Source organism: Haplochromis burtoni, unplaced genomic scaffold, assembly GCF_018398535.1.
Source record: "Haplochromis burtoni strain Fernald_Lab_line unplaced genomic scaffold, NCSU_Asbu1 Contig_2, whole genome shotgun sequence".
In the NCBI taxonomy this organism is placed as follows: domain Eukaryota; kingdom Metazoa; phylum Chordata; class Actinopteri; order Cichliformes; family Cichlidae; genus Haplochromis; species Haplochromis burtoni.
Genome location: NW_024582363.1, coordinates 6,261,609 through 6,288,015, shown reverse-complemented (window position 1 = coordinate 6,288,015; position 26,407 = coordinate 6,261,609). Strand labels below are relative to the sequence as shown.

Sequence of the window (26,407 nt, the reverse complement as noted above, 5' to 3'; positions counted from 1 at the left end):
ACCCACTTCTTACCCTCCTTTCACACCAGATTGTCAAAATAACTGTCAGAAGTGTTTCATTGCTCAGAACTGCTGGAGAAAATGTTGGCCTTTGCGAGTGGTGGTGTGTGCTCACAATATTGAGGGCAATAAAGAAAGAAATAATCTGACATAGCAGTTCAATTTAGCAACATCATTACTTTGATGAAAGGTGCACCACACCGCATCTAAGCAACTTCTTATAGTGACACTTCGTTTTAAAGCAGAAGAGAATTTTTCTCATGACGAACCTGCTATAAACTTTTGCGGCAGCCAGTGGCTGTATTTTCCATCTATTTTATACTTTATTGGATTTCCTGCCTTCATCTGCTATTGCTGTATTTAGTGTTGATGATTTCCATTGTGAGAGGAAAAATAGGCCATCGAATTCTCTTAATTCACCACATACACTCTGGCCCCTGTCATTTAATTGATAGATGGAAGCTCTTTCTTTTTTCACTTTCTCCCACTCCCCACATAGCTCTCCATTTATCGCCACTTTCATTACTCGGAGCAGAACGGTAAGTTTCTGAGATCAGTGCTGGATATCTGGAGGCTAATGAGTTGGGTGGACTGCAGTGATTGCATGAGGATATGCCTTTGCTATCTGGCAGTAGTGACATGTTCAGGGTGACAATAGAAAGATGAGTGACTAAAAGCTATGGCTGCTCTGACATTACATAGAATACTCTGATTTCTTTTTTCTCGCATTTATTCCATTTGTCCTATTTGCGTACTGTTAGGATTTTATCAATAGATACTCCTCACTGACATTCTTATTGGTACTAGTCTAGACATCTCACACTAAGCTTAAACTATTTGGGGTGGGGTTTTTCATGTCAGCCTGCTCTTGATTCAATAAGCCTAACAAGCCATTGCGTTTGTGTAAAACAGAGTAGCATTTTGGACCAGGTAACTATTTAAGCGCTATTGGGCAGGTGTTGTGAAAAAATGATTTTTACTGGCCTTTTACTCTCAAAGATTTTTGTAAAAGGAGTAGTTGTTAAGACGTGAAGAATATTATTGTTGACTTTTTCTGAATTGTCCCCATGATTCATCATCTCTTCGATGCCTGTGATGTGTCAGAGAGAGGAAAATGATACCTGCAGAAAATGTCATCAATTAGAACCTTTCCGCTGGAAAACAAATGTCTTCTTGAATATGTAACATTCTAACCCTAACAGATACCCGTTACTGTTGTCTAGGTGTTTATCAGCAATTTAGTGCAGACAAGTCTGGTACTGGAACCAATTTAAAATTGGTTATATACAATACCTATCACTAAGTGCTGACTTATTAATGGTTGCAGTTGTAAACACAAGTTTACCAATCACAATCGTCTGCATACTGGAGGTCTTGAGATACATTTTTAAGTTACTTACTAATCAGTGTATCTCAATAATGACATGCAGCTTGAGAGAGTACGCATTTATTAATGAGCCATCTCTGAGCAAAATCCCAGCAATACAACAGTAGGATATGCTGGTGTAAGTGTGGGCCTGAAGCACCCTGCCAACAGCACTGAGGCATGTCATTAGAAGCACCCAATCCAGTCCAGATACAGGACTGTTGCTCAAGTACTGGAATTATGACCACAGGCAAAAAACACAAACACTGGTCCTCCAGCAGGTGTGGGAACAATGCAGCTCTGTTCAGCTCTGTTCTCTTAAAGATGGTGAGGCCAATTCCTTAAATTTTTCTGGTTAAATTTAGACCATTGTCCTCTGCTGCAGACAGAATACTAATAAGGCCAGTGCAAAGCCAAAGAGAGCTGCAAGAGACTCCGCTCCTGTATTCCTCCCTCTTTTTTTTACTGCATTAAAGCTTTCAGGCTTTCAGAACATCGTACAACTAAAGTAACCCGAACCATAAGTTTAACTGTAGCCCTGAGATATATTGACTCCTTCTCACACAATTATGAGCAGCTTTTGAAACACCTTGGGCATTTTAGCGGCACATTAAAGTCACTTAATGGGATGCCGATTTTCACCACTGGACTATCCAAATAAAGTGTAGCCCATTAAATGAATATTTCATATGCATTTTGATGGGATCTATCAGACACTCTGCAAACATTACCTATTATTCATTGCTCCACTAGCATACTCTGATTTCCTTTCATTTTGCATTAGATGCAGTGAACACTTCTGAAGCCCAGCCATTTGTTTGACTATGTAAATAATTGAGCAGATACAGTATAGTCACATACATCATTGAAGAGTTGCAGATGGAAAAAAATCAGCATTTTGTTTTTCCCGATCAATCATATTTCTGGAATCAGAATTTTTTGTAATCTAACATTTACAGACACTGCTGATGTAGACAAACTTTTGACATAATAAAACTGTTGTGTTGTGATTAATGGTAACCCTTTGTGCATATTAAAAGACTTGTCAATCAAACATAGCATGTTTTAATCTTTGATTTTTAATAACATAAAAGTAACACATGGATAATTCATTCTACTCTAAGTGCTTGGATGGGAACCCTCGCTAGTTATTCGTGCAGCCTGAAGCCCACAGGACTGTTCATTTCTGACCAAGGCCTCAGTTCAACACCAATAACAAGACTACTCCAACAACTACAGGAAAAGCTAGAGTAACATTAGTGCCTGACCGAACACACCAACCCCCCATCTCGTTCTCTCTTCCTTCCTTTTTTTTTTTTTTTTGCTCTGGTAATGAGAGCAGATGCCAAATGAAACCACTAAGCTAAGCAGAGCAGTGCTGAAATAAGAAATAGCTGTAACCAGGACACACTGGGTGAATATTTAGAGCAATGTACATATTTTAGCATGCCCTTTCATGTGATTCCAGGTTAAAGTGGATCATGACTGTGCCTTCACTGATTTAACTCCAGGTTTGAGGGCAAGTGCAAGTATAAGTACAGTAGGACAGTGCCAAGTAAGCACTGTTGACACTATGTGTTATTCTTTTCAAAGATGGGACGTGGGTTATGAAAGGGCATGGTTTCTGCCTTCTGCAGTCTCTCTCATGCTCTGCTTTTCTTATTATCATGCTCTTTCAGTCCTTGAACTCCCCTGAGTCAACAGAGACACTCCATCTGGGGTCTGAAGTCAGGGAGCTGGTACAGTAGGATAGTGCCTACGTGTCAGCATGCTTGCTTCGGCCTTGGCTAGTGAAAGAAGGGTAAGGAAGGGTAGAATAAGGGCGAGACAAGAGAGCTGCAGACAGTGAAGGAGGGAAAATTCAGGGTGCTTCATCATCTTCAGCGACAACTGCACACAGAGGGAAGCAAAGTACATGTCCACTTACAATCTGCAACCTTATCCAGCAGCAGGCTGCCAGCTAGCGGTCACCTCGCAGACGTCTGGCCAAACCCATCTATTAACCCAGAACAGCTGGCCACTTCCCAGCTTGCAAGACTGTGCCTTTAATTGTGCTTGTGGTCTAAGGAGAGAAGAGTGGGTGGTCTGCAACGATTATATTCTTATTCCAATAATATACTGCCCAAGAGACTCAATCTGACAATCATCCACAGACCACACGTGGAATACCTCTCATTCCAAAAAAACAAAGAAAATATGAGACGAAAGTGTGTACTATGAAATTTGATGTGTGCTTTACTGTTAACAACCTTAACTGCCTAACCTCCCACCCCATCCCTAATACCGCCGTCTCAACTGCTGAATCCTGCCGATGCTGCAAAATGAGCAGGCATCTACATAATACAACAAAACTAATTTCCTCATCTCCTGCTGTTCTTGAGTCCTGGGAAGATGAAAATATTCATTGCTGTTGTCCTGAACACAGCATAATCATCTAGGATTTACGCTTCTAGCTTGTATCAAATTAATTGTGCATGGAGTGAGGAGGGTCGAGAGAATATCTCATAGAAATGGATTTCACCACATCATCACACAAATGTATAAAGTAGAACTATAGTCTTTGTTTTCTTGTCTTTGATCACAGCAGAGTGCACATGGTCGCTGCCTTTACTAAAACACAGAAAAGCAAAGCAAAGATATGATGCGGCATTGTATATGAGCTCGTTTCCAGGCTTGTCACCACAGAATAAATAGGGGTGGTATGTACAGTATTTACATTGAAACAGCTAAAAAGGAAACACATGACGAGACCACTGCCTTAGGATTATCTAGTGGCTTTGAAGTCTTCTGCTGATGCAGTGGTTACTTTTGCCTGAACACTTAAACCCCTAGATGAAACTTAGCAGGAATTATTAATGGAGGGCTACTTGCCTTAAATGACAGAAACAGACTGAAAAATGTGCATATTGGTTTGATGTTACAAACAAATTTGTATGATTCAGAATCTTTATTCACAATTGCCAATTGTTTGTTTTTCTGGGATGAAGAAATCAAAGTCTGAAAAAATATAGTTTAAGAAATATTGCTTTTCCTGCCAGTTTGCTAATTTATTTTGGAGCATAGACAGTAGGTATTACTCCTCATAAGGCATTTCTACAGTGACTGCACTTATTTATGGCCAACTTCATGTCTGCACCTTAGTTAAAGCCAGTCTCTGCAGGGCTTTTAAAATCCAAATTCCAAAAGAAGTTGGGATGCTGTTAAAATGAAAATAAAAACAGAATGATTTTTAAATGTCATAAACCCATATTTATTTACAATACAAAAATAAAACGTGAAAGGTTCAACAAGAACTCTTTGCATGAAAAAAATCTTATTTTGAATTTGATATAAGAAAAGCATTTTGGAGTCATCATCTAAAAAAAATCAAAATCCAGAGAAATCTCTGCACATAAAGGCCAAAAAACAAAAAAACAGGCATGATTCTGTCATGGGAATCATTGCATAAGTTCGGGAACACTTGAAACACTAGATATCCCTGTTTGTGAACACAGTTCACCTGCATCCACAAATGCAGGTGAAAGCTCTATCATGAAAAGAACCCATACGCCAGCATCATCCAGAAACACTGCCATCCTCTCTGTGGGAAAGCTCAATTAAATTGAACTGAAGCAAAGTGGAAAACTGCTCTTTGGTCAGATGAGTTAAACTCAGAAATTCTTTTTGGAAAACATGGATAAGGTGGTGAAGGACCCTCTCACTCAGACAGAATCTTTCATGGTACAGGGGTGTATTAGTGTCTATAAAATTGGCAGCCTTCATATGAGAAAAAGCACCATCAATGCTGAAAGATGTATACAGGTATTAGAGCAATATATGCTCCCATCCAGGTGGCATCTTTTTCTTGGAAGGTTTCCCATATTTCAGTGAAATAATGCTAAATCACACAACCCATGGCTTTTGCATTAGAAGAGTCCAGGTGCTGAATTAACCTCCCTCCAGTCCAGACCTTTTACCAATTTAATCAATTTGGAGCAACAAAAAGAAAATTAAAAAAAAATACAAAGAAGACTGTTGAGCAGTTAGAATCCTACATCAGAATGGGACAACATTCCTCCTTGAAAAGTCCAACAACTGTTCTCTTTAGTTCCTAGACAATTACAGACTGTTGTTAAAACAAGGAGGGATGCTACACAGTGGTAAGCATGTCAATGTCCCAAGTTTTCTGAGATGCTGCCATGAAATTTTAAATGGCCTTATTTTTTTCTTAAAATTGCACATTTTCTTATTGTCAAATTCAAATTCAAATTCAAATTTTATTTGTCACGTACACAGTCATACACAGTACGATATGTAGTGAAATGCTTGGACAACTGCTCGTGACCTAAAGAAAAAAAAGGAAAAGGCTATGAATAAGATAGGAAATAAATATGAAAAATTAAAAAGGGTAAATTTAACTAGGAAGGAATAAAATATAAATTAAGGTTAAAAATGAAATAACTGTACAACACAAATTAGAATGAAGGGTAAATTTAACTGGGAAAGAATAAGATAAAATATATAAATTAAAGTTGAAAATGAAACATTTGATTTGTTTTCTATATTCTATCGTAAATAAAATATGGGTTTATAAGATTTGCAAATCATTGCATTCAGTTTTTATTTAAATTTCTGCTCCCAAACTTTTTGCAAACTGTGGCTGTGCAATAGTAAACCTGATACTGAACTGTGACTTAACACAGATTATAAGGAAAATATCTTACTAGTATAGAATGATAGCAGCTTTTTGACTAGAATTGCATGGCGCAAACAGTTTTCTATGTGCCATCATAATCTGCAGATCTGGTCATTTCTCAGTCATATAAGATAACAAACCTTATGTGCGGTTCCACTTAAGGTGCTTCTTCTATCTAGTATATGAAAAATGTGCAACTGAAAATGTCAATTTTACCACCACTTATTAATTTGCATTGATTATATCCGACAAGAGATGTTCACTGCAGATTTTAGGATTTGCAGCCTAAGGGAGCAGAAGCTTTACATTGGTGTCAACCACTCAAGTCCTCCAAACTGACTAACGAAATTACTGCCCTTCAGAACAACAACTATTTCCTGATCTGACACCCGTATTAACAAGATGACATTATTTGTCATCGCTGTTGTCAATCTCCATTTGGAAAACAAATACATATTACGATCTACCAAGATGATAGTTACATTTTGGCTAGGTTTAGTTTGATTTAAAATGAATACTTCATTAAGGTTAGACCTACGTTATCATTTTTATTACAGAGTAATGAGAGAATTGTGGTTTTTACTGATTTTAAAGGGGAAAAAAAGAGGCACTCTCTTGTATTAAGGTTTAAAACGCTCATGAGAACCGTTAATGCATTATAAACTTTATTTATTAAGATAATCTACTATATCATGCTCAGATTAGGACATATTATTACATTCATTTCGGAAAAGAAATGCTCAAACAAAGAAAAGGCAGTGTCAGTGGAGTGGCCCAAAGTGAAGAAGGAACAAGTCATAATGAAGGGATAGATAGTGTGGAAATAAAAGATTGGAAAGAGAAGATTGTGCCACATTCATAAGCCCAGAAAAAGGGAGGGGTTGACAGTAAACCCTGTAAATCCATTTGGTTTTTCAGACATGGATGGAGAACAGAACTGACAATAGCTTGAGGGGCTAGTGCTCCATGGAGTGAATACCAGAGCGGAGGAGAGCAAAAATAAATAAAGAATGTGTCACCTAGTGGGAGGAGGCACCAAGGCAAGATCTGTCAGAACTATGCTGCTGTCTGCAGATTAGATCTGGGGCTATTTAAAGAGGGAGAGCACGCCAGAGCCCCCAACACCAATGTCCACACTGCACCTCCCACCAGTATAACATTACTGGCAGCCATCACCTTTTGAGAAAAAATACGATTCATAAGCGATGACTACAAAGGGCCAAGGGATGGGGACATTTTTTTCTGTCGTGACTGACCTGATCACATCACGTGTTCTCTGAGTCCGTGCAGATAAATCCAAGGTCACGTAAGAGGGGAATTTGCATGATGATGTCATAGATGCAGTCAGGGCTGCCATATGCATTTTTTTTGGGTTATATCTGGTCTATTAAAAAAAAACATCTCAATAACCCTGAGGTCAGATTGACATGCTGCCATTCAAATAATCACCATTTCCCATCAGGATCAAAGTAACATGAGCCAGTCTGGCAGTCAGTCTGACTTGGCGTGCACTGTACATATATATCCGTTGTGCCTTTATGACAGTGTTTTTTTTATTTTATAGGGGAAAAAAGAGCTAGTGATTGATGCATGTGTTTGTGTGGGTGTATGAGTATCTGCCAGAAGATATGAGTTTAGCTATGAGTATGAGAATGCGTGTGTATATACTGGAGTTTTGTTTTTGTTTTGTTTTTGTTTTTGTTTTGTTTTTGTTTTTTGTTTTTTTGGGGGGGGGGTTGTGTGTGTGTGTGTTCTGTGAGTGCATGCTGTTTGTGTGTTTTCTGTCCTCCCACAGTAGATTGATTAGATAGAATGCTGCTGGCGAGGCCCTGCTGTGTGTTTGGTCACATCACTCTGACTCTGTGATGTTTCTCTCCTCAAATAAAGCAACATTAGCCCAGTCATGTTTGCCTCCCAAACATGAGCCAAGGATGATGAAGCTATGTGCACTACCAAACTGCAAGGCCTCATTTACCCTGTGATACCTTCTCCCTTTCCTGCTCCCTCTCATTCTTGCACTGCTGTCTCTTCCTCCAGGCTGCAGCAGACTGACTCTGTGCTACAGACTGAGTCATTCTCAGCCAGCCAGTTATCTCTCCATCCAGCCCTCAGATTTCACCACTCCTTTTGTTGTCATCAATCAAAGCTCGGCTGCAAGAAAGAGAGAAAGAAACCCATGAAAGGTGTCAAAACAGTGGCCAACTACGGACTTGCACTTGTAGGTTGGCGCCGCATTTATGCATGAACACAAAATCCATGGATTATTAATGAAGCCCCTTTTCAAATGTTTCCAGGAACCTTGTAGAACGGTGTGTGTGAAAAGCGAGGAGAATGTATCAGAAGGTGCTTTGGCGAACACCGATTGTTGTATCATGCAGAGTTGCAAACAGTAGATTTGGAGGATGGGATTTGCTGGCAAGCAAAGCATATAGGAGAGGGGGTCATGGACAAGTGCAGGTGAAGACAACGAAGCGACAAAATCTCAGTCAGAACGATCCTCAAAAATGTTTTCCACAGATGGCTCAACAAGGCCCTCATACCATACCTCTACCAACTAATTACATGCTGCGCCTGACTTCGCACTCTCTCTTCCCTTGCCAAAGCCAAGTTTATTGAAAAGATGAATATGCTTTACGTAGAACAATACATCTCCATTCTTCACTCTTTCCAATTTGTGTCAACACAACAGTACAATGGGCCCAGTGTTTATGGACTAGAAATTCAACGCATGAAACGGAGATGAAGTGAGAGGAGAAAAGAATGGGAAATTGCCTCTCCTGTCGTTCACCTTCACTGTACATTGGTTATTTGTCTGCTGTAATTGCCCCTTTTAATGTCCCTGGAGAATGCAGGTAAAGGGAACCCTGCTGCACTGTGTGTTTGTGTTGGTTTTATTAATACCACAGCAAAACCAGGGGCAGTATGAACGACTGACATAGTTACTGTGACATCACAAGTTGCTTTAAGCTTTAAGATGAGGTCACAATCTTGGTTGCAAAAAACTGCATGTGATAAGGTGAGGTGGGTTTGACTGTGAAACAATTGTGGTTGGCCAGTTGGTAGCCAATGGACAAGTTGAACAATACCACTGTTAAGTCTCCATTTTCAAACATTATTAAAGATTTACAAAATCATATTTATTTTTTTATTCAATGAGGCTCAAAATGAGTGACTAAGACCAAGAACTCAGCAGGAGAGTTTACAGAGGTCAATACAGACAGCATTTTCCCCCTCAGACTTCAGAAGATATTTGGGTTGGGTAGCCGTGGATTTCTTGCCCCTAAACTGTCTACTATGCCGTATTTGAGCTTGACAGTCCACAAAGGGCACGAGGGCAGACTTCTGGCTTAGTATAAAACAAATGAGTCATGCATATATTAATTTTAAATGTATTCTTTAAATTATTTATTTATTTAAATATGCAATAAAATACTGTCCTAGTTAAATATTTTCTTTCCTCTCACTTTTGTGAGATGTGTTTACCAGGCTCCTTTTGCCCAAAGGGGTTGTGTGACCGAGGTAACGCTTCTCCAAACACCATCGTGTTTCCCTGCCAACTCGGCAACATATAATTATCAAGAGACACACACACAGAAAGAGATAGACACATTAAATCACAAATCAAGAGAATTGTTAAGCAGAAAATAGGCTGTGATATTTCTCCAAGGGGGACATATATGTATTCTTGCCTCATTTCAGGCACGTAATCAATATGTTTTTGGGCTTATGGGTAGTATTTCAATATGTAATTAAAGGAACTGATCCATGCACATTGACTAATTGTTCTCTTGACGAGATGCTTGATGAAATCTATCCAAAACTGAGAGAGAGAGAAAGAAAGAAAGAAAGAAAGAAAGAGGCTTTTACTTAATGGGGAACAATGACAAAACATCTGGATTTTGATGACTAATTCATAGGCTGTATTTTACATTGGAAGTTGTTTAAAGTTCAGTATTGCTCTCAGATGATAAAACCTTGGATTAGGAAAAAAATAAAGGGGAGGATATGTGAAATGTGCAGATAAAAACATGATAAAGAGTGCATGGAGGCAGAGAGAACATCTATTAGTCAGGATGAATTTTGCAGTTTTTATTTGCTTAAGTTTAATTATATTTAACATTTCAGCATTCCAATCAAAGTAGTACATTGCTGTGAGTGTCCTTAAAGCATTCAAAACGTAGTCACTGTGGACCATATCAAAATACTGCAAATGTCTAACAAGCTTGCAAGTGCACGTCTGTTTCGCTCTCAGTATTCTGTGCTCGTTTGGGGATGCACGTTCAATAACATAATACCAATAATCAGAATGCAACCTACAACGCTTACAGAAACACTAATTGCTTTATTGATAATTCTGATACTTCAATGATGGTTGACAGCTGACTTCCAAAATCATCGCAAATTCTGCTAAAGAAAATCCAGAATACACAAACATTATATCATACACGGTACCTTCAGTTTAGGCGTTTCTGTCGTTTTCACAGTTTGTCTCGCGACTTAGAGCCAAGCTAAATATAGGAGAAGAGTTCAGATAATGACAAAGAAGGTCACTGCTGGACTTGCTATCTCTGCGAAGTCTGGCAAGAAGCCGGCTGCTTGTTCATTTCCATTGTTAGCGACAGCAGACTGTTAAGAAGATGTTATCCACACATTAAGGGGGAGATGTGTTGACATCTGTCACCCTGATGATTGATTGCCTGAAGGAATATCTACAGTTTGCTAGATTTTAGTTGCTGTTTTACAAGATGCATTCTTTGGGTGGGTGGACAGGAGAGTTCCTATAAATAGGAAACCCGGTGGTGGCAAGGGAGTGATGGAGGCAGGTATATGTGGCAGCCAGATGGTGCCTTGTGGGAAATGTCTCCCAGTGATTTTGTTTGCAAATAGGTCTCTGTAAAGTCACCAGCTCTTTTCCTCCAACTTGCCTGCTGTTATAGGCAGAGCTTTAGGAACTGCCATATCTGATAAAGGTGCTGCCAACTCAAAGATGTCCTGCCGCTTGCCAAAGAGAGAGTGAAAGTGACGCACTGTGACAGGTTTTGTCACTCTCTGAGGCGACCGCCCTACAGATTGTCACAGATAGAAATGGCAGAACCCTGGAAGCAATGACAAATTGTTTTGAGAGAAAGAGGTAGGAGAGCAAGCCACGCCAATATCTGTGGCCTACTTCATAACCACGGTGGGGAAGGAGGGGCGCTATCATCGTTCAGTCAAAGCATGTGTAAGTGCATGGTCTTAGCTTGTTTGATTTCCAGCATAATGATGCTGCTGTTACACACCTGCAAGAGAAACACTGGGCTCTACCTTTGATGGTAAAAGTATTAAATGGATGTTCACAAGAACAATTCTATTATAAAAAGAAATTATAGTCAAAACTCTCTCTAGGTCATCAAGAGAGCAATCATTGATTTGTTCCACTGGACATTGCGAACACAGTAACAGAAGCCAGGGTGATTTCACAGAGATATGGGCACATTTTCTGGTTCATAAGTGCTAGCACCTCAACAAGTAAAACTCATTTGGGTGTAAGAGCTCAAACAAACATTTTACGAGTACACAAATTTAATCTGCAGTGTCTTTCTTAATAGAGCAGGCACATGTTGTTATATCTTGAAGCCTTCAGTGCAGAGGGTTCTCTGCTTCAATCTGTGATTCAGGGGAAACTAGCACAATTATTAAAGAGACATTTCTTTTGAAAGATCACGTATTTACTGTGGAAATGTATTTGTACTAAATGAGATGTGTCTTTTTTAGATGTGTGTTTTTGGAACTATTTTAAAGTTGAGGATTATGTCAATAACACCTTTAGATAATATATATCACTGTAAATAGGATAGCATAGCGGTTATTGTGGGAAGGTAAGATACCACGCTTATTTTAAACACCTCACTCCTCCAGACAGTGAGTCACAGTTAAAGGGCTGCGGATGAAAATGCTTTGTTGATAAGAGGTCAGAAGAAACTTTCTTTCCCCAGGTAAACAGTGTAGCCCCCAAAAAAGAGTTGATCTACAACAGGAGTTAAAAATGTGGTCATAAGATGATTTGATTTATTATGATAGAGATTAGCAGGTTAGCGTTTGTCATTCTGGCAAAGATTGTCATTGTCCATATTGTATGAGTTTGCTTTCAAACAGCTGCAAAGTTTTCAGGAGCTACAAATTATTCATCCTTGGCTGGCATAGCAGTTGCACCTGAACATGGTCACACTCTTTTAGTAGGACAATGTACTATCTGACTAAGCATGTATCATTTCAAGGAAACTCCAGGTAAGCTTGAAGGAGGATGAATGAAAATGCTTCTCCACAGAAATGTGTTTCTGCCCACTAATGCACACCGCATCATCCTCTGTGGTATGGTTCTGAGTAATAATGCTGCCACAAACACTGGATAGCCAATCTTCACTAAAGGCCAAAGAAGATGGAGCAGAAGTGAAACAGCAATTGAATATTCCTGAGGTCCATCATTGCTTCCATAAAGGCTCAGAGAGAAGGTTAAAATAAAAATAAATTGCATTAGTTTTTTGGGGGGTTTTTCTCCTCTGTGCCTCAGTGTTTTCACAAAGGCCTGTAGATCTAGCTATATTTGTTGGGTAATGATATATGTGTTCACACTATAAAAGAAAATGGGAGCACACCCCCATTAAGATAAGCGCTGCAGGCCAAGGAAACCTAGAAATGCCACTGGCATATTGATTGCATGCCCTGTATTAATAGTAGGGTTAGCTGCCGCTCTCTCAGCCCCGAACGGTTCAGCCATTGTCAGACAACATTTAGCTGCAATGGAAACTAAGCTTATGTTAAAACAAAATGAAACGTAGAACAAGTGAACTGAAAGTCACAGTGAACTGAAACATGCAGCAAGTAGTCTGTTGATTTATCGTACTTTAGCCCAATGTTTGTTCAAGACTTCATATTTTAGATTACTGAGACTGTCATCATGGCAGATGCATTATGTAAAAATATATAGATAGTGTTATTGGTTATTTATTTATGAATGTTTGACATTTATAATCAATCACACAGAAAAACATTACCATTTTTACTTTATTGACACTGATTATCAGCAATGGGCTTGTTTTAAACTTCCATGCAAACATACAATAGAAAATGTTCTGTGGCCATACAATGACAAGCTGTTAAAAATCACTTAAATCACACACAAAGATTATTAACAAACACTGACCCTAACAAATCACTTATTTATCTAGTATGAGGCAACTAATTTCGCACCAATAACGTAGCAACAAAGAGGTGGAGGAACATAATCTCCTGCGCTCAGTGCATGTTAGTAGACCTTTCTACTTGGTAGAGGTAATAAGGCGTCCTTTTTATGTTGTTTTGATGTTGCTGCTTGATTTTATTTACTGTTTTAGACAGGATTGAAAAAAGGAAGAGAACATCTATACACTGTCAGACACCACTGTTTCTCAGCTTCTTTTATTTTCTCAGTACTTAGTGTGTAATATATATTGTAGGGGTTCAAATGTTGCTTGTAATGAATTTGGAATAGTTCAGAAAGCATTTCATGATATGAAAATGGTATTTCTGTGCAGTTTTCAGTAGGTTTGTCCAAAGTATTAATACATTCTTCAAAATATGCACTATCACAATGAACTGTCAATGCACATACTGCAGACTAGACTCCACCAAATGCTACCGCTAGTTGCACTCCGTATGACAGGAAGAGCAAACAGTGGATCGAAATCATTACTATATGGTGGTAAAGCAGGGCTGTAAGCAACTGGTTAAAAAGCCTGGCTTTTCCCAGACTTTTCTCAGAGTTACATCATTACAAGCAGAAAATACTTTTATAATTTTATGAGGTTCCTGAAGAGTTACAGGCTTAAGTTACCTTCATTTTTGTTATGTTAAAGTTTTAAGCAGTTATTTTATACTTTCTGGGGAAAACACTACCCCATCTACGTTTGTGCTTAAATTTGACTTGTGCTGTATTGCTACTATTGCGCTATAATGCTGCTGCTCCCGGCACCTTATTTCAAGAGATTGACACTTAAAATTAGGTAGTATGTTAATGGCCGTAGCTTATTGGAAAAGAAGGATGGACATGTCCTCAATTTGCATACATTTATAAATGCTGCTGCCTGCAAGTTGTAATCACCTGTACTTGAAATATTGTGATATGATAAAGGCTTTATAGACCACCCATTGTCTTGGCAGAAGATGAGACATTTTGCAATAAAGTTCAGTTGCTGGCATACATGATACACGGGTGATTAACAGCAAGCTGTGTGGGTGGAGTCATTGAGATTTACACATCCACATATCAGATCTTTCAAAAGCTGACCACACATACAGCTGCCTGTTCTACTTCTCCACTAACTGAGCTGATAAATTTGACCACAGATTCTTTTAAGGAAAGAGAAAAAAAACATGTTGTCTCCTGTTTAAAAAAACCCTTTGTCTTCAAGTTAGTTTTTTAGCAACTTGGTGTGCTGGGTTTGCAATTCCATTTACACTCCTAGAGTTGGGGGGAAAAAAAGTAACTCCTGCTTCATTACTGATGTGTTGTTAGGCAATATTTGCAGCCACAACCCAGGAAAGACGACTGCATTGTAAGGACTTTTAATTACAGAAAGAGAGCAGGTGATCAATGGCAATGTGTGAATCTGCATGTCAGTGGTAGTGTGAGAGGTGCAAATGGTGTTTTATTGTAGAACATATTTTTAAAGGTATGAATATGTCCTCACAGATGGATAGAAAAGCAGGAGTAAAGCAGACAGAAGAATAAAAAAAAAATAAGTTAAAAGTAAAAATAAAACTGCATGAAGATTATGATTTTTTCCCTGTCAGTCTTTCACCTTCTGTTTGGCTTTTCAATCTGTCCGCCCCTTCATGCATCTGTTTCCTGTTTCTTTTCATAAAATCATTTTGATTTTGAGATGTTTTACAAGTGATTATTAGAATTTACAAATTTAGAAGATGGAGACTAACATGCAGATATACATCTTTGTTTGCCTGACTATTTTGGCCAATGCTGATCAAAACCATTTCAAACGATGTAAAGCTTGGATGGATATGTCGGTGCTCTCCACTAAAATACAGCACAAATAAATAACTCAAACCCCAAGATGCACCCAACTTCAATTATTTCAACATATTAATTCAGTCAGTAATGAGATGGGTATATATTTAATATTCCATCAACATTAACTGTTTGCTCGACTATGCACATCGCCTGATGCAAATGAGCTTTGACAGCCCAGAAAATGTGTTTATATTCTGCTGTGATATGTTAATGTAGTAACATGTTTACACCAATTTACTGCCATAGTAGGAATTACATGAGAAATTGTTACTGTAACAAATCAGATCAACTGTAAGTACGCTAAATCTAAATTTATTTAAAACATTGAAATTATGATTAGTCATTGGCATAAAATGGGATAAGCATGCAGCTATAGAATGGACTGTGTATTTCCCCATCTCCCCCTCGTCGGGATACACTTATTATCTGCTTATTGGCTGGCATGGAGACAGACTTGCAGTTTGTGGTATTCTACCCTCTGCCCAAGAGATTCCCCCCATTTTCCAGTGCAGGTCAAATACATTTACCCTTCAACCCAACCCACAAAAACACACATAAACTACTATCGCTTTACACCTTCACTGGCCTTTGACAGAAAGACACCATGTTGCTAATAAAAACTCTGAGTCATTAAAATGGGTCAGTGTGGCCTGACTGCACTCACATGATCCACTTTTCCTTGCATGTGACCAGCATGACCTAACGGTACACAGGCCTAATCCACCTGCTATCTCAAGGAAGCAGACAGACTGAGGAGCCCCGTAGCGTGGCCCTACCATCTTTTTCTGGTCATTACCGGCACTAGGCCTCTCAACACGGATAGAAGCAATGAAGGAGAACCTCAATAAATGATCAGTGTGCTCTGCCAGCACCAACACATGCTGCATCTGCTACCTCCCTATTGCTGGAAGACAATCTTCCCATTTTCCTCCCTCACTGATTGTACAACCCATAGCCGCTCGAAGTATGATATGATAAACCTTCCAAATTTGCCATAGAGTTCGAATACAAGACAGTCCAGTCTAACAGTCTAATGACCTAAATTTGGCCAAGAAAGTGGTTGATTGCCCAGGCCTACAGGGACTTCAGAAGCCCACCTCTTCTAAAGCCCCACAGGGATAAATGAGGCCCATTATGTGCTGAAGTTTGTAATGATGCTTTTGATTAGTGAGTTGTCAGGAGGTACTGGCCGTACGCTCATCACAGCGTTGTTTAGCACTTTAAGGCCTCCATAAAGATGAGTGTTTTTTGAGAAAAGATGAAAAAGCAGCAGGCATGTGCCTAATGAAGTCTCAAGCTTATAGCCCCTCTCATGACAGGATAATTACACCAAATGCTTCCAGCGAACACTTCAAAGGACATTTATCCCTGTGCCAACACTAAGCAATACATCTGAGCAATCAAGATGGCCTGACCCTAATCAGGTCCCCCTAGCTTGTCTGCAATGTCTTCTGCCCAGTGACTCATTGGTCTGCAGAGTGAACTGTATTCAAATCCCGACCATGCTCAATATACTTGGCTAGTACAAAGTACTATGGAATTTTGTACAACGGAAATGCATGAGAAGCTAACCGATCTCAAGTAGGTCTTCTTTAATTTTTGTAGCATGTCCCACAGAACGGTCCAAGATCACATGGCACAATGATTCAGTTACACACTGGGTGATAATAGGTTTTCTGGGGTAAGATGTCAATACAGATTTTAGGGGGAAAATTCTGATGTGATAAATAAGCTGAAATTAGGTCTGTCAAGATACTTAATGTATTATATATCATACCGTAAATCAGCGACACCATTGACTCTGCTGTGATTAGAGGGATGCACCAAACTGCACTGATTTGGATCAGATAACTATCTGCTCCAGATTCAAAACCATAAATAAGATACTGTAACAATGTGATGAACTGTTCAAATCTATGTTGTTCTTTAGCACACCTAGCAGGAGAGCTGAGGAAACATGGGGGAAGCTAACGGCAAAGCAGCACAACGGAAGTATTTCACACCTGTTATATCAACAGATTTTCTTTGTATGTTTGAAAACATTTTTATTCAACTGTAAATAAAATAAAAACTGGGGGATCTGACTAGACAAAAAACCAAAACTGAGACTAGACAATGCTTTGGATCTTGTCTCTCATCCACTTTTTATGTTACACAAGATTTTTCAAGACCTTGCTTGCGTGTGCATATTATCTGACATGAAGAGTAACGGATATTCATTTGTCATCTGAATCACGTTTGCAAACCCTCTGTTAAGCAGCCCCGTCTCCTTTCATGCATATGATTAGGGGGGAATGATGCAGCATCTATTCCTCTGCATTAACCTAAGTTCACACAGTCTGGAAAAATATATTCTGAAGGGCAGCTGAAAAAATGTTAAGCTTTATTAAAGTGATTCATAAATTAGTTTGTAGTTTGCTCCGTTTTGAAACAGAGACACTGTGGTTAAGTTGTTATCAATGGTACTGCATTACTCTGCCCCGATGCACAACCCTAATCACACTCCAAGCAAACAATGTCATGTGTAAATTTCTCCCCGAAGCTTTTACTCAATGAAGTCTAAACTCTCAAGCCAAGCAACATTCTGTGCAGATATGAAATACTTGCATGTTCTTCACATACAGCAGGGTAATGTTCAGTACATTACAAATTTTAAAATGCTCCCAGAATTCCATTTTATCCAGTAGTGAATAAAGATGTCTGGAAGAGACTGCACAAGTTTACAAGTCACTGGACAATTTTGCTAGTGAATCTGGTAAATATGTCCTTTCAGAGTAAGTCGGGGATGATAAATTAGGTTCTGGGGGATAAGATAAACCATATCACAAAAATATGAGTGGCTTGGATGCCTCCCTCTTCTCGGCTTGAGGAGAATTCAATTGAGGGGAAATAAGGAGAGGATACAGAGTAAGAAGGAGCTGCAAAACTGCTGGAGTTAACTGCATTAAAACAATATTTGTGAAGCCTTTACTTACAAAGCCAGCATGCAAGGCCATTTTGATAATTGCTGAGACTTCCTAACTGGCATTAACCGCTTTCAGTGCTGAAAGTGCTGCACAGTGGAGGGCTGGAAATCTATTGTGACATGTTGAGAAAGAAATAACACTTAGATTTGTTTGAATAGCGCCTCTGAACATTTGAGATTTTCCCATGAAAAAAAAGCAAAGCTATGCTAGACGCTGGATGCTGCATAATTAACGAACAAGCACTGCAAACTTCTCTCAGTCTGCTCTGAAAATGACTCCTGGAAGAACGGGTGGCACAGGAACAGATGGAGAGAGGCCACTTGAACACAGCGTAATGAAGTGATCCACAGAAAATTCACTCATACTGCGTGCATTTCAAATGAACCCAGTGAGGGTGTTATGTCTCATTTATTTTGGTAACTCACACCTGATTTATTTTTTACATATGTACAAACTGCATTGCTACTGATAGCATATTTCAGAGCTGTTTTCTACTTTCTGGTAAACACTAAAATATGTAATGCATATGGAAAACCAGATACCCTTTCTACTGGCATCATTAGAAACATGTTAAAGATGCACTTTTATGTAAGACTTGCAAAGAATTGTAATTCCCATCTGTTTACTAGACAGCTAACAAAAATCTTTCCACACAGAAAACCATCAATGCGCATCAAAACAAGCAATTCCAGTTAAACATCTGCTTAAAGACCAACTGAGTGATTAGAACATGTGGTAAATATACCCTCCTCATCAGAGGCAATTTCACACCTAAATTTTCACATTTGCTGATTTTGACCTCTGTCTGAAATTTTCAACAACATATTAAACATCAGATCTGGGAAAAAATGTTACAGTACTAATGTTCTGGTACAATTTTAATTAGCCGTAAGAGAGAAAAGACACTCACTTTGGGAGAAAGAAATCAGGTGCCCAGCTACAATAAATAAATCAAGAGACCAGGTGGTGCTGAATATTACAGAAAAATCACCACTCCTGAGGGGGGGCTTCATTAATAGTTTTTACACAAATCTGTGCTAGATAATCCTTGCCTGTCTTTTCTGTCACTCTGCCTTTCTGTTACAGACAAGGCTGGAGGGTGCCCTCTTTCAGTCTGACCCTCAATTACCCAGACCATCATTTCAGACAGGTGTTGAGGTACAGTAATAAAACCTCGCCTGATGCTACTGAGGCAGCCTCTCTTTTAAAGCACCTCAAAGAGCTTTGAAATGACTCAACTCTCTGTTGATCAGGTGATATGCTCTCAATTGACTTGTGACTGCTGGCTGATAGTGTGCAATGAAACAGAAAAAAAATTACAATGCCATTTATTACTCAGTTTGTGTGTGCGATTCTTCCTGGGCAACCGTTAATCTAAAATAAACAAATCATGTTCTGCTTACCATTCCCACACAGAAAATCATAGTTATTGTTATAGTCATCATACTTTTTAATAGCTTCTATAAGACAGCATTTACAGTAAAGCAAGTAAGTGAAGTTGTCAGCAGAGGCATGGAGAGAAAATTATAGACTGAAGTTAAAGTCTAATCCCCAGCACTTTATATCCATGCTTATACTACACATTACTGCTTAACTGTGTTGCAAATGGAGTCTTTTCAGTCACAAGGATATGCCATCACCGCATCATAAACCTTGTAGTATGAATGTGCCGTGAAGTCTGTTGGGGATACACAGCCTGACTCCAGAGGTTTATCACAACTTTAAGCTTCCAGAATTTTTACATTTTTGGAGGAAATAAAAACAAAAGAGAACTCAATATAAGCACCTTATGAGCTAACCACTATTTACCTTGTAGGCCTATGTTTCAGACAATAAAAACCATACGCACATCTGGGGGGGGGTTTATAGCTTGTTTGTGTACATGATCTCTGGAATGCTTTCATTTATTTATTTATTTTTCCAGTATATGATTAATAACCCACGTGCAGTGATGTCCACATGAGATAAAGTTCCGTGTTACACGTTTCATAATTACTTCATAATGCATTCTCATAATGCATCTGCTATTTCCAACACATTGTGCACAGTGTTAATAACTTGTTCCTGATGTGTTCATTCATCCTTTGTGCTAAAATAATCTTCTCATCCAATTCCATCCATAGATCCTTCATCACACACTCTGGAGGAAAAAAAGCAGAGACTAGACTTCTTTGTTGTTGCATTGAGCATGTGCAGCATTGTGACAAAAAGAATCAGCAGATCCTTCAGGCTGAAACTGTTATCAAGCTAAATTAGCCCACTACATACTGCAGGGAGAGGTCACGCTAAACAGTTGAAGCATGCAGGAATGCCTTTTAAAATAGAAAATAAACAGGTTCAGGGTCACTGCAGAGGTACAGCAACACTATGTATTTGGCAACTAGAATCTCGATTTGTGCATTACCTGTTACCTTTCTCTGAACTTACCCTGGTATGCTGTAAGTACTCCATCTGTTTAAACGCAAATTAGAAGATATATAAAAATGACTTGTTGCTCATGGCAATAACTACTAACCAAACAATAATAAATTCGGGTTTAATAGCAGGGTTGAGAAATACATCTGATAGCTATTCTTTTAACACACTGATTAAATTAGGTTTTGCAATCAAGTAAACAAAGCTATTCAGACTCCTCTGGCCCTGAAAACATCTTACATTAACAGCTCCATGAGTAAAAGTCTGCAAATCACACAGCAAACAGGTGGAGTAATTCAAGGATTAGAGGATTCATACAGCCTAGTTCCCTCCAGGCAGCATGCCAGTGGAAAAGCACAGTCCAGGTACTCATGAGGTGCACGATGCCATAACTGGCAGATCTGCAGAGAAGCTCATTGACAGATGAGCCAATGCTGTGCGTGCAGAGGTATGCAGCCAGATTCAAAATGCAGGTGCTTTGACTTATCAGCACCAAGAAAAATTCAGGATTGAGATAAAACAGCAGCAAGGAGAATCTAACCATGCTTGAGCCAAATTTAGGATGGAAGATTGATTCAGTTTTATTCTTAAGCTTTTTATTGAGCACACGAGCAGCAAGTTTGAATTTACAGCTTTTAAAGTTGGACAAAGAATGAATTACAATAGCAATTCCACATACAGAGATAAGACTTGGAGTTTTTGATACAAGCATACTCATTTTGTAGTCATAAGAGTCAGAAAGAAGCAAGCACTGCAAATAATTATGGGGGGGGCGAAAACAGATCATATTCAACAAATCTCAGGGTGAAACTACACTTTCTCTGCTGTTCGGCAGCAATTACAGGGCAAATCGAGGTGTACACATTCTAAAAAAAAGTTTTCTGAGTTCAAAACACTGTGCTTAATTGCTGAATAGTTTGGGGAAATGTATCATTTACAAGCTACATGAATGCTGAGTGTTTTCATTTCACAATAGATTGTTGTTGAGAGCAGAACATGCTGATTAAAGGTGCTAAAATGTCAAGTATAGAGGGCTCGGATTTTAGGTGCTGTCAGCAAACCAGCATGATTTCCACTGAAGTGCTTTCTATTCATCAAACACTCAACACTGCTGCTGATGACAAAGGCATTGAGGTTAATTTTGAGGTAACAATAAATGAAATGCTTTTGTGGTACATTTCTGTGCAGCAGGTGAACATTTGAGTTTATTTTGTTTGACATGGGCATTACAATAGCACTACAATTAACATCAAAGTGCAGGCATCAAAAGCACTGGATTAGGGGTTCATACTGTAAAGCTATAGGTCTAAGAAGGTTTATCTCATTTTAAAATGAATCAGCTACTGGATTTAGGATACACAGCTTGGTCTGAGAGGATTCTTTGGTGCACGTGGTGCCTTTTCTGTCTCAAGTCTCTTTCATGCTACAGGCTCATTCCAAAGGATTGTTTAATTTTGTCTTAATATAACATGAAGCAAATCTTTTAACACCTGTCTGAGGAAAAGCTTGGTGGAAATAAAGACAATTTCCAAACTATGAACAAACAATTATAGATTTATGGATTAAAAGAAAGTAATGGCAAGCTGTAAAGGCAAACTGAGTAAATGTTGGCTTTTGTTAAACTTCCCAGTGGGGGGCAATTCAGGGGCATGCGAAACATCTAGAGATTTCATATAATTGGAGTCGGTCTATTCATGTACTGTGTCTGCAAAAAGTAAGACCATTATCCCCTCTTTGCATTTTTTCCTACAAGTGCAAAAATATTTCTTTTTCAATATGCATTCATGACATAAATATGCAAAAATGGCAAAAGTGCACATGCTATGTGTTCTAATTATGTTAGCATATAAAAGTCCAGCTAAAACAGAACAGGTGATACGTGCACTTTTTGCTATGTATATAAAGCTTAATATACATTATTACGCATCATTTTTTCAGAAATGTAACTTTTAGCTTTTATCCTAATTATTTTGCCTTCATAAGCTTACCTTTGGACACAGAGGCCTTTGGAGGTAAATGATAACAATGACATATTGGAGGTAAAATGCACTTTATGCTACTTACTATAGGACTAAACATAAAGTAAAGGTCAAATTGAATTTTTGTAAGCGCTTGGTCGTAAACTAACAAGAAGTAGAATTAGATCTTGATTCCAAAACAGGAGTTAGGAAAGTAAATGCAATTCAATCTAAGAGAGACATAATTGCACCAGATATTGCTTCAACTAATCCATTAGCTTTAGAGAAGTTTATCATTAACTTGAGGTCATGAGGTAAAAGTCACTACAGTTGGCTATTGATTCATTCTCTGGAAATCTTGGCACAACATAAAAAATTTAGTAGCAATTCTTAAATATATGAACCATTGTTCAGAGATTTATGATTGGATCTTTGTGGCTGTTAAGGTTAAAAAATCTTTTACCTAAAACTGTTTATTCTCTTTCACAGGTGGTGGGTCAAATCGATAAACTAACGTCTGACTTTGACTTTGACCTGGAGCCAGATGACTGGACCGTGGCCACAGCCAGCAGCACGTCCAGCAGTGAGCGGGGCTTGGGAGAGGCCTTCCGATTGGACTTCCTCAATGCAGATGTCCTTTCTGACAGCTGGGAGTTCTGCAGTTATCTGGAGGCTGCTGGTGCAGCCGCTCGCAGATCTTGCGGGCAACCAGGAGATCCACAGCAGGAGATGGGTCGTGGGACCAACCTCACCCAAACACAAACCCCCACCCCACCCCCCACCACTGCGTCTGTCTACTCTCAGATGAATGGCGGGCTGCCCATCCCCAATGGGCCACGCATTATTACTCCAGATTCATCGAGCGAGGAGGCCAGCAGCTCCACGCACAGCCACAAAACTTCCCGTACCTCTGGCACAAGAGAAAGAGTCCGCTTCAGTGACAAAATTCTGTACCATGCATTGTGCTGTGACGATGATGAAGAGGAGGAGCAAGAGGAGTTACAAGAGGATAAGAGTGGCTATGCTACACCAGATAGCGATACTGAGCCCAGCCTCCTGGCCAGCTCAGTTGCCCCCAAACGTTCTTCCTCTGAGCACTCACTCCTCCATAACTGTCTGGACCCTTCTTATGTCTCCTCACCTGTGAAGGGGACGACAGGAGCTCACACACTACCCAGGAAAGGTCTCTTAAACCCCGGCTGCCGCAAAAAACTGTTACGAAATAGCAGCACACAAACTGTCTCTGACAAGAGCACCCAAACTGTACTGCCCTATATTCCAACCAAACAGAAAACAAAGGACCACTGAGAAAGCCCGAAGTTTATCGTAAAATCTCATGAAGGACTGTGCATTATTTAATATTAAATACATAGCTCATAGATTAATACACAAATAAATTAATTACTAAATAAATAAATGATATATGGGAAATCACTTGACTACATAAAGTCATTCTGAGGCTCAGGGAAAACACGATGAACTGAAGTCAAACAGATCAAAAGGGTGAAAAGTTAGAGGCAGATCAAAAGGTTCTAATTTTAAAACACATACTGAGTGGACTCAACATGTTGGATTATTTCAAATGATTTCAGAGATTAAAAAACAATCATTTTTACCACAACATTTAAGTGCTCAAAATCACAAGAATAAAAATATGAAAAGTTTATTTTCCACTCCTCCACACTCCACACTATAACTTAAAAATTGCTATAATGTGGATACAGAAGGTTGCTCATTCTGTACTCTGAATCTGTATAAACACTGTCTTTTTTCATGTTCCAGGGTTTCAAATGTTAATGGGATGGTTGATTCCAGCAGGGATATGTATCTGGATGCACATGTCAAGCCTCTTCTTCTCACTGATGTCAACAAATGATTCTGAGTGAAGAGCCGGAGAACAACACTATTTATCTGCCCTTGATTTTATAAACACCAAATTCGGCGCTCTTCTCGACCTGCTGGAGAAGCTGCAACACATAACATAAAACTGACAGAAAGGGGGAAAAAGAAAAGAAAAACAGATATATACATTGTCATTTCAAAAGGTGCAGTTTACAAAGGTGCCATTTTCAATTTTTCTCTTCCTACCGGTGACGTCATTAGGCTTAGGATTTGAGCTGAATAGCAGTCCACAAAAAAGTGCTAAAGGTTTTTGTCTCTTCATTCAGTTGCCCAGTGGGGAACTGAACTCAATAGAGCAGCATTTTATTCACAGGGCTGACGCCAATAAGCATTCCTGATCAATATGTTCGAGGGAGGTTGCAGTGAGAAGTCTCTCTGCTGAGCATGCATGCCACTCTCCTGGGATCTCTGAACAAAAACTCACAGTCAGATCTATTTACTTACACTAAGCGAAACAAAAATTAGAACTGTTGCCCTAAAGAACTGACATTTCAAAAACTGTGTGTCCAAGAGTGAGAGTTGATGGTGAAAAAACAGAGACCGTTAACGTTCAAAGATTTTCTTCTACAAAGCAATAATCTACCCTGGGGAACAGCTTTGTGAGTATGGTCCCTGACTTGGAGTTTCAAAAGAAAAAGTTAAATGTTGCAGTCTTTATAGGAAAACCCTCTTTGTCTCCCATGAAGCTGACCTTTTTGCCTCTGATGACCATAACCTTTCACGGTAGGAAGACTCTGCTTGCAGTATACTATTCTACCATACACTCTCTTATTCCACTTAATAAAAAAAAACAAACATGAAATATTGCAAAAAATATGAAGTAAATAAGCCTTGTATTCAAAGGATTACCCTAAAGACTTTATAAAGAATTATTCCACATTCCCAAGTTGGTGTTGTTTATTAGCATAAACAAACAAAGCTATGCCACCACACAGGAAAGACATCAATTACAGGAAAACAAACTTATTTTGATGCCTACACACCTGCCAGATATTACAATGCGTTTCCACTCTACAGGTTTTATAAGTCATATCTGCAATGAAATCACTTTTTCAAATATAGACCTGTTTGGCACAGGCGTAGAATACATTATCATTGGGGACAGAGTTTAGAGTTTTGGGCAAAACATTAGCAACGTCTCTTTTGCCAACAGGCTCATTATTCATCTCTAATAGGACAGAGCTTTGTCCTCGGTTCTCTGTAGGACAAGGGTGGGAGGCATCCAAAGGTTATGAAAACCTGAGCACACTGATGCCAAATCATCTGCCTACCAGGAAGTTCATTTCATGATGCCACCAGACACAAAAACAGATGTGTGTTTGTGAATGTGTGTGTGCATGTGCGTCTCTGTCTGTATCTTCATTGCCTTTATGTCTACACACTCTCTGAGGAGATGCATGGTATTTTCTGAATTACACCTAACATACAATTTTATATTTCCCTGTCATAGCAATTAATGGGGATCAATACAAATAGACACAGCACATCCCTCTGGAAGTCATTTGGCCAGACTAGTCCATAAGACAAGATTAGACAAAATCTCCTTAAGAAGGCTGAAGTGAGTCATGCCATCTGTATTATGACATTAGCAGTGGGCATGCATTAGTTCAAATCCCTGATCAATTTTCTAATGATAGCCAGCGGGACACTGTTGAATGACTGACAAATAATGTGGGGAACAAAAGACTTTAAAAGGTCATTATGGCAGAAATATACATGGGCCACAGTTTCCTTACCCACCCTTCATATATAATTACTAGGGGTGCAACGTTGCACCCCTATTGAACTGTTCGATACAGTGCTTTCGGTTCGGTACGCATATGTATCGAACAATACAAGATAATTTTATTTACTTTATCAGCTTTTCTTCTGACGATGCTGCCTGTGTTATCTGCGTTCGACTACTCCGCCTAGGCTGCACTGTCGAGTGCAGATCCACTGAGCACAGCACAAGCTAGCAAGACAGAAGCTAAGCTCGTTGCAACATGGCAACTGCCTCAACGCTACCCGAAATTGAACCTCCCCCACCCTCATTCAGATCTGGCCTTTAGAACTATCTTGGTTTTCATGTGAAGCATG

The 26,407-nt window shown here is 39.1% G+C and overlaps 1 protein-coding gene across 3 annotated transcripts in view; it reads left to right on the top strand.

Annotated features, from left to right (window-relative positions):
* Positions 1-26,149, top strand: part of insyn1 (inhibitory synaptic factor 1) — a 45,856-nt gene extending 19,707 nt beyond the window's left edge. For all 3 annotated transcript variants that reach the window (XM_042218696.1, XM_005912880.3, XM_005912881.3), the window contains exon 3: positions 22,916-26,149. In XM_042218696.1, coding sequence (XP_042074630.1) covers positions 22,916-23,734 — 819 coding nt within the window. In that variant the 3' untranslated portion in view covers positions 23,735-26,149. The remainder of the gene's footprint in view (positions 1-22,915) is intronic.
* Positions 26,150-26,407: the final 258 nt, after the last annotated feature.